Source organism: Triticum urartu, chromosome 6 (assembly GCF_003073215.2).
Source record: "Triticum urartu cultivar G1812 chromosome 6, Tu2.1, whole genome shotgun sequence".
NCBI classification, from domain to species: Eukaryota; Viridiplantae; Streptophyta; class Magnoliopsida; order Poales; family Poaceae; genus Triticum; species Triticum urartu.
Window position 1 is genome coordinate 511,155,387 of NC_053027.1, and position 12,366 is coordinate 511,167,752.

General features: G+C 43.5%; 2 protein-coding genes across 2 annotated transcripts; one reads left to right on the plus strand and one right to left on the minus strand.

The window, feature by feature from the left end:
* The first annotated feature begins 242 nt into the window (after positions 1 to 242).
* On the plus strand, positions 243 to 5,441 carry LOC125514673 (DEAD-box ATP-dependent RNA helicase 27-like). The gene is made up of 12 exons (XM_048680014.1): positions 243 to 614; positions 832 to 1,017; positions 1,411 to 1,596; positions 2,692 to 2,775; positions 2,866 to 2,907; positions 2,991 to 3,080; positions 3,171 to 3,482; positions 3,571 to 3,609; positions 3,686 to 3,790; positions 3,943 to 4,011; positions 4,082 to 4,207; positions 4,483 to 5,441. The coding sequence occupies exons 1-12, from the start codon at positions 372 to 374 to the stop codon at positions 4,660 to 4,662; spliced, it is 1,662 nt and encodes a 553-aa protein (XP_048535971.1). The 5' UTR covers positions 243 to 371; the 3' UTR covers positions 4,663 to 5,441.
* Positions 5,442 to 6,265: 824 nt separating this feature from the next.
* Positions 6,266 to 9,373, minus strand: LOC125514672 (factor of DNA methylation 2-like). Its single transcript, XM_048680013.1, has 3 exons — positions 7,714 to 9,373; positions 7,310 to 7,525; positions 6,266 to 7,204 (listed from the first exon to the last, which is right to left on the minus strand). The coding sequence occupies exons 1-3, from the start codon at positions 9,364 to 9,366 to the stop codon at positions 6,989 to 6,991; spliced, it is 2,085 nt and encodes a 694-aa protein (XP_048535970.1). The 5' UTR covers positions 9,367 to 9,373; the 3' UTR covers positions 6,266 to 6,988.
* Between the last annotated feature and the right edge of the window lie 2,993 nt (positions 9,374 to 12,366).

Genomic DNA, 12,366 nt, shown 5'->3' on the forward strand with positions numbered 1-12,366 from the left:
TTTATGTAATTTTAGATTTGGAACATATGTATTTAGTTTTCCGAAAATATAAAAAAAATAAAAACATTGAAAATAATTAATTAATAAGAAACATATAAGAGAAAAAAGGAACCAACTAGGAAATTGGGCCGGCCAAATAATTTCCGTCCAGCGAACGGCTCAGGTCAAAAAACAGAGCCCACTAACCAAATACTTTAATACTGGAAGCGTGGAACGCTGCCTGATTGACGTACATCCGACGGTAATCGGTTCCCTCAAAACCTAACGAGATTGTCGGTTCGCCGGTAAACACAAAGTCTTCCGGCGGCTGCACTGAATTGATCGATCGCCGTCGCCCGTCCGACGGCCGCCAACTGCTCGAAGCCTTGGACATGGTCAAATCCTTGCTCCGCCCCTCCATGGAGGAAGAGGAAGAAAAGGAGGAGAATGTGATGGAGGGGATGCGGAAGCGGAAGCGGGAGGAGAAGGGGATGGATGGGATGGAGGAGGGGGGAAAGAAAGAGCAGAAGGGCAAGGGAGGTGGGATTCTCACAAACGAGCTTTTCTCGGAGCTCTTCGTATCCGAGCTCACTGCCAAGGCCATCAGAGAGATGAACTACACCCACCTCACCCAGGTCAGTCATGCTCGCCTCCGTCAAAATTTTACCATCACACCATCTTTTTGGCAAGGTACATGCTTCTATTCTCAGTGCAAGTCCATGGTTGAATGTTTTTGTGAATGATCTCGTTATGTGGGTCGATCTGCCCTTTGCCGCGATGTTGGATTTTGGTATCTTATTAAAAGTAAGAGTAATAGCATGTATTCATGCCTGGTTGTTCTCGTGATTGCAGATTCAAGCTAGATCCATACCTCATTTGATGGTAGGAGATGATGTGCTGGGTTCAGCCAGGACTGGCTCAGGGAAGACACTCGCTTTCCTTATACCCGTGATCGAACTGCTACACAATGCGCGCTTCACGCCGAGGAACGGAACTGTAGTTATTGTGGTCTGCCCAACAAGGGAGCTTGCTATCCAGGTATATATATAATTATATATACATGGCGCAACCGTAGTCCTCTTTTAATTATTTTTCATGTTTTATTACTGTTCAACTTACTATGAATGAAACAATCAAAATCAGATGTCCCAACTGAGATAAGGTTATGCTTTGCTAAGATAATTCTGTGTAAATATAAGGCACAAGGTTATGCTTTGCTCATTTTAATAGTATTTTGGAGACAAGAAATTGAAGTGCCTTTCAATTTGCATTTGCCAAATGTTAGCAAGGTGTTTAGCTTCAAAAGGCAGTTTTCTATAGGGTATCTGAATACTGGATATGGTTGCTGAGACTATTCATTCATAGGGACTCACACAGTCACACTTCACTATCCTTAATAATGCTTTTCATTGATTCATTCATTTGTTCTAGACACACGATGTTGCCAAGAAATTAATGAAGTATCACTCTCAAACTCTTGGATATGTAATTGGTGGCACTAACATGAGAAGTGAGGCAAACCAGCTTGTGAAAGGGGTCAATCTATTAGTTGCAACGCCAGGCAGGCTTCTGGACCATCTGAAAAGTACCGGTGGTTTCAACTACAAAGGGCTAAAGGTAAAGACATTTTCTGGCCTCTATGATTTTTTTTTTCAAACCTTCAAGGAAATTTTTCTGTCGAAGTAATGCGCATGTTTAAGTTACCACACTAAATAACAAATGCAACCAGCAATTTCATACTTCTCTACTCTATTTGCATAATCAGTGACCTGATTATTTTATAGCGAATTCTTTGTGTGTGTCTACAGTCTACCCTTTTCTTGTCCATGACTGAAAGTGTTCCTGTCAATACTGAATTAGAGTATGTTTGAAATCTCAGCCTACATTATTCCAAGTATATGCAAAATCGTAAAAGCTAATAGTTTCTATTTTTACAAAGTTATTGTTAGCTTGTTACATGTTTTCGTGTTCGTTAGTTATTATTAACTCTGTCCCAGATTAACCGCAGTTCTAACACTGTCCTAAGTCCACTATTTTAACTCTGACCAAGTGTACAGAAAAGAGTATCAACATCAAATAGGTAAAATATGAAAATATATTTCGTGATGATTCTAATGATACTTATTTAAAAAGAAGGGGGGCAGCCCGGTGCATGTAGCTTCCGCTTGCGCAGGGTCCGGCGACTTTGGGTCTGGCGAAGGGTCAATGATACTTATTTCATGAATATACATTTGGCCAAACTTAATGGATGACTAAGGACAAACCTAGAAATGCACTGATTTTGGGACGGAGGGAGTAGTTGCATTGGCAAGTCCAGTGGATACAATGCTGTTTGTTATTCTGTAAACCGAATTAAGTGGGAACTAATTACAGTGGTAGAAGTGTTTGATCTATAGCCATCACCAATACTAAATTCTGTTTTCTAATGAAAGGAACATATAATTGCATTGTAAATATATTGTCGGGCAGGGATGGAATCGATCTTGTTGCCCACTCATACCTTGGCAGTTAGCAAATGGCATATTTTGCCTACTGTGCTGGTCTGCCCATTGGAACTCCAAAGCTTTGCTTGCATGCACATGTGCCATGGGTCACTATTTAGCAGGAAAATGACATTGAATTTCATGAAAATTGCTGTTGAAGGCAATGAATGTCACACCTGACCTCTCTACCTACCCTATTTTTTCTGACATAACTTACCCTGTGTTGCAGTGCCTTATAATTGATGAAGCTGATCGCATACTTGAGCAAAATTTTGAGGAGGACATGAAACAAATATTTAAGCTCCTCCCTCAGGTATGTCATCATCTGGCAGTTTCATTTCATATGCAAAGTGCAGCCTTTAACTTTCTGCTGAGATTACTGTGTCCTGGAATTGTTATGCAGAATAAGCAAACTGTTCTCTTTTCTGCCACACAGACTCAAAGGGTTAGTGGATCTGTTATTCAGTCTATTCAAACTTCCCAAATTTTCTCTATTGGCGGCAATGCTTATGTGCTTTCATCACACAGGTTGAAGATTTTGCAAATTTTACGTTTGGGAAAAAGGAAGAAAGACAACGAAAGCTTGTTTATGTTGGAGTAGATGACTCTGAATTAAAGGTATGGGACTGCTTCACCCTGCTGTTCAGCTCTCTTCTGAAGGAAATTTTGATTTATTTAGTATGAGAACTAACTTTGATGCCCTTGCAGCCTACCGTTGACGGCTTGCAGCAGGGCTACTGTGTCATTCCTAGCGAGAAAAGGTTTCTGGTTCTGTATACTTTCCTAAGAAAGATGCAGGTTATGAAGCAGAAGGTGAAGGTCATGGTGTTCTTTTCATCGTGTAGCTCAGTCAAATTCCATGCAGAATTTCTAAATTTCATTGGGATAGAGTGTCACGAGATCCACGGGCAACTGAAGCAGCAGAAACGCACTACTACATTCTTCCAATTTTCGAAAGAGGAAAGCGGTATCTTATTGTGCACAAACGTGGCAGCACGTGGGCTTGATATTCCTAATGTGGTAAGGTTTTTGCCTTTAGTTTTGAAATAATTTGGACCAATCCTTTCTATATCGCCCGACTAACCTAGGGATCTTCTGCCTTGTTTAGGACTACATTGTGCAATATGATCCTCCAGATGACCCAAAGGCAAGTAGTTAACCTTGCTAAATAAATTATCTATTTTCTCACCTTTGCTAACTTGACTTAGGAATTTGATTTGTAGGACTACATTCACAGAGTCGGTCGTACTGCCCGAGGTGATAAAGGCCAAGGACGCGCATTTTTGTTCTTACTACCAGAAGAACTGAAGTTGCTTATTTACCTGCACGTAATATCCCCCCTCCTCTATATATTGTCTGGCTACGAAGTCAATATTGTTTTCAAGCACTTTGAAACATGAATCTTGTACAGTTTTATATGCTAAGGATTTTACTTCTCCAATAACATGCATTCTTCACATAATTGGATGTGTGCTTGCAGGCGTCCAATATTTCTCTGACTGAATACGAGTTCAGTGAAAAGCATGTTCCAAAATCGCAATCCAAACTTGTGAGTGTTTCTTTTGCAACTCCATCCTGCTGTCTAAAAGTGTAGTATTATAGCTCAAGTTTTGGATCAGGAGAAAATTGTTGCTGGGAATTACTTCCTAAACCAGTCAGCGAAGAAAGCCTACAGGTCCTACCTTTTGGCATACAACTCACACTCTATGAAGGACATCTTTGATGTCCATCAACTTGATCTCAAGGTAAATATTTGCAAAGTTCTTTCTCAAGGTTCTGTCCTTGGTTTCTGCACATGTTTGTGCTCAACATTTTGTTTCATTCCATAGCTGAAACTGCCGTAATTGTTGGGGGACATTATGTTTCTATGCATTTCTCTGTACTCTGGCTATTTTTCTTAAACTTACAAAATCTTAAGCTGTCGAGTAAAAGCACATCTGTTATTTCCTTACATCAAGTTGCATTTGAATTGTTTTTTAGTATTACGGGGTTATATGTCTAAATCATTGCTGTCTTTCAGAAAGTTGCGGCATCTTTCTGTTTTAATAGCCCTCCTAAAGTGAATCTGAACCTGGAGAGTAGTGCATCGAGACACCGAAAGATGAGGAAAGTGGACGGCAGAAAGAGGCATGGACTTAGCCCTTCAAACCCCTATGGAAGGAGAGGCGGTTGTGATCACATGGATGTTGCAAGATTCTAGGAAGGATATATCAGGGGGTTAAGATCGGAGATGCTGGAAGTCACCATCTTTGATTCTTCTTTTTTGGTAGATCTCTAAATATTATGTTTGGATGTCATGTATGTTGTGTTGTTTCAGAAAGAAAAAACTGAAGAGTGGTTTATGCCCTTTGCCCTTTGGATTCTTAAAACAAGTGTAGTTATTACATTTTTTGGGGGTACATTGGTGTCTGTTCTATGACTGGTGAATTGTCCGCGTGTTGCAACGGGTTCCACTCAATAGATTGATATCGCGACGAAGGACTTGCAAACTGAATTCTAATTTGATATCACGACAGTTGGGGTCGCTGGCGGCCTGGTTTCGATAGTCCCGGCGGTGGCGAAGAAAAGCCCATGAACGCTGGTGAGAACTCCTCTGGAAGCGGGTGGGGAGGGGGGTTGTGTGGACGCGGCAATGGAAGATGAAGTTTATACAGGGCTGAAAGCATGCCAATATAACAGATAACGTGATGTGGATATAACCTGGAATGCCTCAGCCACATCTGCTGTTTGTAAACTTAATCTTCTGTTATATCGAGTTCATAAACCAGCTCCTCATACTCCCCTTTAGCTTGAGCCGTTTCTATTCAACTCGCCAAAACAAGCTGGTCTCCCTGGCGAAACACAACCGGAGATTCATGAGTACTACCTCCGTTTCTAAGTAAGATATCTGACCACTAGGCACCTTCCTCGCCCCTTGTATCCTCGGCTTGAACCACTTGTCTATAGTTACCTGAAGGTGGAGGTGGCCTTGCAGCTGGAGGTTCCTGCAGACAAACAATGCCAAATATGTCAACTTATAAGCCGCCACGAGTAACGACCGCGAGACACTGTTAATATTTCTTATACGATCACCTAGAGATCATTTAGTAAAATATTACAATTATATTGAGATGTAATCTGACGGTTCTTGTGAATGTGCATTTATAGCAATCAAGCATGGTTGAATTACTTGTAAATTAAGCAACTCAACACTCAGCAGATGATGTTAGCATACTACAAAACTAACAAGAAACTTATTGTCCACTGTTTATCTTTCTAACGATTAACTAGCTTGTTCTTGATAACTTTCAGTCAGACTTATCTTCAACATAATTTCTCCTGTTGTCAGCAACCCAATCCATCGTAAAAATAATATTCCCTCCGTTCCTAAATACAAGTCTTTTTAGAGATTCTAATAAGGGACTATATACCGAGCAAAATAAGTGGATCTACACTCTAAAATATGTCTATATACATTCGTATGTAGTTTGTATTGAAATCTCTAAAAAGACTTATATTTAGAAACGAAGGGAGTAATTGTTAAGACAAAGTTTGATGAAATTAAAAGACATGAGCTGAAATACCTGTTGACGCAATGTTGTTCTGAAAAGGTTCGAGGTTGGCTTGTATGGAAACTTTATCTGGAACCTAGAACATGGACCTTCTGAAATATTATTGCCTGAATTTATGCACTTCTGCCTTTCATTAGAACCAGACGGAGCATTTTCTGAATCAGTGGTCACTGTCATAGCAAGAAGCACATGATCTCTCCATGTCTCCCCACTCATTTTGTGTTGTTGGTGAGAAGGTGATTTGTATCCCAGCCTTTTCACCGAACTTTCTCCCTGGCCTAAAACATGGACCTTCTGAAATATTGCTGGCTGAAATTATTTTGCGCCTTCGTTTTTTCTTTATAAATCGGGGCAGCATTTTCCGTACCATTGCCCGCTGCAATAGTAAGTTCTTGTGCTGAACTCGTGACAGAATGAGTGGTAGCAGAACTTGGTCAAGAACCAATGTTTGCCAGGTAACATTAGATGTCTAAATGTAGAACATGACACTTAAACACAATATTTTGGTATTTTGGTAATACCATGGTAAAATAAACCATAACAGGATGAACCACATAAAAGGGATTCTTAGGTTGGAAATTGCTTAAAACAAGGTTAAACTTTCCAAACATATTAACACATGAAAACAGTACGTACATGCCTACGATTAAAGTTTAAGTACCCCTTTATACAAGATTTCCACGGGCAGGAACAGCACATATACAAAGATAGAAGCGGTAGTCTGCAGTCTGAGATTAGTACCAGTATCCATGTAAATGGTACAATAGGAGAATCTAACTAAACTACTAAACTGGTAAACCTTATCAACCAAAAGGCGATCACGATTAATCTGGTTGCATGATCTGTAAGAACAAGTGAAGCACTACGAAGACCCAACTAATCTACCAACACTAAATCACATTATGTCTAGTTCAAGGTGTAAGTACTAGCTCTATGAAAGCCAAGGGAGCACATGGAGCCTGCAGGTACATGGGCTCACCGCCTCCTCTTGCGTGATTTCAGGATATACTTGATGGCCTCTTCCGGTGTTGCTTTCCGGCCATCCTTGTAGTTCCATAGCTCTGGTACAGGATAGCGGCCACTGGGGTTGTACTCGTTGATTTCAAACAGCGCCTTTGTCACCAAAGTGTATATTTCTTCACCGTGCTCTTCTAACTCCCGAAGATTAGCATTATCCTTTAGCAGAATTTCCTACACCCAGGTAATGCATGTACTGTCAGATGGAATGACGGAAATGTTTGCAAGTCTATAACATGATGTAAGTGTCTACAAAAGTAAAAGGGAGACTATCCATACCTTCTCTTTACCATCATCATTCATGCGGACCTCAAAAGGGTGCCAGTTTGGATCTGCAATTCGAGCTTCCCATTTCGAACAAAGAACAGAGGAATCAACTCGTGCATCCTCTTGTAATAAATCCTGCTTGCAAGCTTTTGCAAATTCTTTGAGGTCAAGATCGCCCATCCTTTTGACACCTATGTGTGCATGTCCATTCGTAAAATTCTGCAAGCCCTGCAAAAAATGCACAAGATTGATTACAAGTAAAATTAGTGACAGCACAGTGACTCAATTAGACATAGAGCAAAATTATCACATGAACTTGTGAGAGAATGTTGGAACAGATCGATCACAAAGGGAATTAGTGATGATATGATGAAATGTGGTGCAAAAGTAGAGGAAGTTATTAGTTGCTCGCTTACATCTATCAGTGTTTTCCGGACGACTTGCAACTCGTTGTTGCTTCTTATTTCCATGGTTGTCAGGACTTTGTTGTCTGACTCTAGCCCTTCACGCTCATCATTTAGATCTTTCATCTTTTTCCGGATGTCTTGCAACTCGGCACTGTTTTCCCTTTCCTTGGCAACTAGAGCCTTGTTGATTGAATCCAGTATGTTCATCTCCTCTTCCAAATGCCCTGCTTGCTTCCTTACATGGACTAGCTCGTTCCGAACCCTCTCCAATTCATCGTCTTTCGCTTCCTTGGCACTAGCCAGGGCCTGGTTGAGCAAGTCAATGGCGCGCATCTCCTCCTGTAAATGTGCTAGTTGCTTTCTCACATCTGTCATCTCCTCCTGTCCTCGTCGAAGTTCATCGTCGCTTTTCGCTTCCTTGTTAACCAGAGCCTGGTTAAGTGACTCCACCGTGTGCGTCTCATCCTTCAGCTCTGCTAGCTGCTTGCTCACATGAGTCAGCTCTTTCAGAACCCGCTGCACTTCATCCCTGCTCTCTGTTTCCTTGCAAACCAGAGCCTGATTCAGCAGCTTGACTGTGTGCACCTCATCCTGCAACATTTTCTTATCTTGCTCGAGGTTCCTCATGTCGTAGTGATGCCGTGCAGCTAGAGCGTCAAGTTGCCTTTTCTTATCTTGCTCGAGGTTCCTCATTTCGTGGTGATACTGCGCAGCTAGAGCATCAAGTTGCCTTGATTTCGCCTCAACCTCCGCTTCAAACCGCTGTGATTTCGCTTCACACTCCTGCATCTTGGACTCCAGCTCTGAACAGAGCTTCTGATTGTCGTCGGCTTTTGGCCAGTGGTTGTTTCCTGCCGCCAATGCAGCTTGCTCCGGTGGCGCCACCGGTGGTGGCAAGAACAGGTCCGGCCTCTTCACCCAGATGAGCCTCTGCAGGTATGCGCCGTAGTAACACGCCCAATCGCTTCTCATCCCCTTCCTCAGCTCGAACATCTCCTCCACTACAAGGCGCCAGAGTAAAAATGTCCAGTCGACAGTATGCGCCATCCCATCCTTCACCCTCTGCGCCGCCGACTCGACATAGATGGGCAGCCTCCCGCCGTTGGTGGCCGCTAACGGCGTCAAGATGTACGCTTTCATGAACTCCGTCGCGGCGGAGGCCACGGCAGCGGGGTCGACGCCGGCCGGGGGGTCCCGATCGACCGGCGCGGTACTTCGCGGGGCCGGGAGGGCGAGCGCGTCGGCGAAGGTGTCAGGGGAAACCTCGAACCCGACGCCTCGTGCGTGGCTCCACTCACGGATGGACAGATAATTGGCGATGAGCGCGGCGACGAGGTCGCGGCGCGGGGCGCCGGGGGAAGGGGGCGAGGAGAGGTCGAGGTGGACGAAGCTGAGGAGGCCGAGTGCGCGGAGACCCGCGGCGGACGGGGCCGGGGACGGGGCCGCGGGCGGGGGCAGGAGGAGAAGGTTGGCGCGGATTTCAGGGAGGCGCTCCGCCGCCCCCGCGCGATTCCATTCGTGCAGCAATCCAGGTATCCCGGGGGGCGCCTCCCGTGGGGGCAGGTCCGGGTCATCCTCGTCGGCGGTCGCGCGGGGTTTGGGGTTCTTGCTCCCGGACTCGGCCACGGGAAGAGATTGCGAGTAAGAAGGTGGAGGATGCATTAGAGAGATGGTTGGGTTGGGGGATTGGATGATTTGCCCCACTTTATAAGGGGTTGAATAATTTGCTCTGTGATTGTCTCAATGACAGTGGCCCCGGGCCTTATCCGGTAGCCTCTCGGGGGGGGGGGGGGGGGGGGGGGGGCAAATGATTTTACGGAGAAGTAAAGCGGGGCAAAAGATCCAATTTTTCATGAGGGATGATTTGCCCTGTGATTGTCTCAATGACAGTGGCCCCCCCGGTAGCCTCTAGGGAGGGGGGGGGGGCAAATGATTTTATGGAGAAGTAAAGTGAGGCAAAAGATTCAATTTCTCATGGTTGGGGCCGCCGGATCGTGCCGCGAGTGAGAGTGGTGAGTGAGAGGAGGGGTTTGGGTGGCGCGGCTGAGGAAGAAGACGCACTTTTGATGTTTTTCTTATGGGCAACTATTTTTACTTCCTCCGATCTAGTGTAAGACATTTTTTTCGAGGATACGCAAATTGCGTACCTTAGCTTTATAGAAAAAGAGAAATGAGACACACAACAACGTCAACCACTCGTTGCGAACAACGAAGGCGACCCATTCCACACCCGGATCATACAAGGACAACCAAATACAATAACACGACAACACAACTACGACAGAAAAAGCCTACCCTACATCGAACCCCTTGCCGCGTCTCGGCCGACACTGAAGACCTCCGAAGAACAACAACTCCAGCTTCCTTGGATAAGCCGACGACGACCGTACATGGCGCCGAAGGAGAAAGATCCGGGCAGCGGTGAACGCCGGAGGAGCGCATCATGGGACCTCGAGTCTCCCAGCACAATGCTCCCAACAGAGTAACAACCTCAAGGACGTTGCCATCATGCCGATCCTACGAATCAAGGCTTTCGCCCCGGAGACAGCTGCCGAAACAAGGTCACGAGGAAGATGGCGTTGCACTCGGCGAAGCCTTCAGGAAGGTGAATGACACCCGTAGGTGCCATCAACGCTGGTCCGGCCACAACTGAACAAGATTTTCATCCGTAGCATCGCACATCTCCACCGCTATCGTTTTGGGGTTATGCATTAGAGACAGCTGCATTCACGTTAAATATGGTGCCGTCTAAAATCTGTTGAGATGACACCGTATGAACTGTGGTTTAGCAAGAAACCTAAGCTGTCGTGTCTTAAAGTTTGGGGTTGCGATGCTTATGTGAAAAAGTTTCAGCCTGATAAGCTCAAACCCAAATCAGAGAAGTGCGTCTTCATAGGATACCCAAAAGAAATTATTGTGTACACCTTCTATCACAGATCCGAAGGCAAGATCTTTGTTGCTAAGAGTGGATCCTTTCTAGAGAAGGAGTTTCTCTCGAAAGAAGTGAGTGGGAGGAAAGTAGAACTTGATGAGGTAATTGTACCTTCTCCCGAATTAGAAAGCAGTTCATCAAAGAAATCAGTTCCAGTGATGCCTACACTAATTAGTGAGGAAGTTAATGATGATGATCATGAAACTTTAGATCAAGTTACTACTAAACCTCGTAGGTCAAGCAGAGTACGTTCCACACCAGAGTGGTACGGTAATCCTGTTCTGAAAGTCATGTTACTAGACCATGACGAACCTACGAACTATAAGGAAGCGATAATGAGCCCAGATTCTACGAAATGGCTTAAGGCCAAGAAATCTGAGATGAGATCCATGTATGAGAACAAAGTATGGACTTTGATTGACTTGCCGGATGATTGGTGAGCCATTCGGAATAAATGGATCTTCAAGAGGAAGACATACGCTGATAGTAGTGTTACTATCTACAAAGCTTGAATTGTCGCAAAAAGATTTTCGACAAGTTCAAGATGTTGACTACGATGAGATTTTCTCACTCATATCAATGCTTAAAAGTCTATCCGAATCATGTTAGCAGTTGCCGCATTTTATGAAATCTGGCAAATGGATATCAAAACTACATTCCTTATGGTTTTCTTAAAGAAGAGTTGTATATGATGCAACAAGAAGGTTTTGTCAATCCTAAAGGTGCTAACAAAATGTGCAACCTCCAACGATCAATCTATGGACTGGTGCAACCATCTCGGAGTTGGAATATACGCTTTTATAAGTTGATCAAAGCATATAGTTTTATACAGACTCGCGATGAAGCCTGTATTTACAAGAAAGTGAGTGGGAGCACTACAACCTTTCTGATAAGTATATGTGAATGACATATTGTTGATCGGAAATGATGTAGAATTTTCTTGAAAGCATAAATGAGTGTTTGAAAGGAGTTTTTCAAAGAAATACCTCGGTGAAGTTGCTTACATATTAAGCATCAAGATCTATAGAGATAGATCAAGATGCTTGATAAGATTTTTCAAATGAGTACATACCTTGACAAGTTTTTGAAGTAGTTCAAAATAGAATAGTCAAAGAAGTTGTTATTGCCTGTGAGGTGTGAAGTTGAGTAAAGACTCAAAATTCGACCACGGCAGAAAATAGAAAAAGAATGAAAAGTCATTCCCTATACCTTGGCCATAGGTTCTATAAAGTATGCTATGCTGTGTACCAGACCTATTGTGTACCTCACCATGAGTTTGGCAAGAGGGTAGAATAGTAATCCAAGAGTGGATCACTGGACAGCAGTCAAAATTATCCTTAGTGAAATAAGGACATGTTTCTCGGTTATGGAAGTGACAAAAAGTTCGTCGTAAAGGGTTATGTCGATGCAAGCTTTAACACTGATCAGGATGACTCTAAGCCTCAATCTGGATACATATTGAAAGTGGGAGCGATTAGCTAGAGTAGCTCTGTGCAGAGCATTGTAGACATAGAAAAATTTGCAAAATACATACGGCTCTGAATGTGGAAGACCCGTAGACTAAACTTCTCTGACAAGAAAAACATGATCACTCTTTGGGTGTTAATCACATAACAATGTGAACTAGACTATTGAATCTAGTAAACCCTTTGGGTATTAGTCACATGAAGATGTGAACTAATCACATAAAGATGTGAACTATTGGTGTGAAATCACATAACTACGTGAAC

Coding starts and splice junctions, on each gene's coding strand:
- LOC125514673 (XM_048680014.1), top strand. CDS start 372: ATGGTCAAATCCTTGCTCCGCCCCTCCATGGAGGAAGAGGAAGAAAAG. Junction 2,776..2,865: donor TATTTAAGCTCCTCCCTCAG/GTATGTCATCAT, acceptor ATTGTTATGCAG/AATAAGCAAACTGTTCTCTT. Junction 3,081..3,170: donor TAGATGACTCTGAATTAAAG/GTATGGGACTGC, acceptor ATGCCCTTGCAG/CCTACCGTTGACGGCTTGCA.
- LOC125514672 (XM_048680013.1), bottom strand. CDS start 9,366: ATGCATCCTCCACCTTCTTACTCGCAATCTCTTCCCGTGGCCGAGTCC. Junction 7,526..7,713: donor TCCGGAAAACACTGATAGAT/GTAAGCGAGCAA, acceptor CATTTTTTGCAG/GGCTTGCAGAATTTTACGAA. Junction 7,205..7,309: donor ATGATGATGGTAAAGAGAAG/GTATGGATAGTC, acceptor ACCTGGGTGTAG/GAAATTCTGCTAAAGGATAA.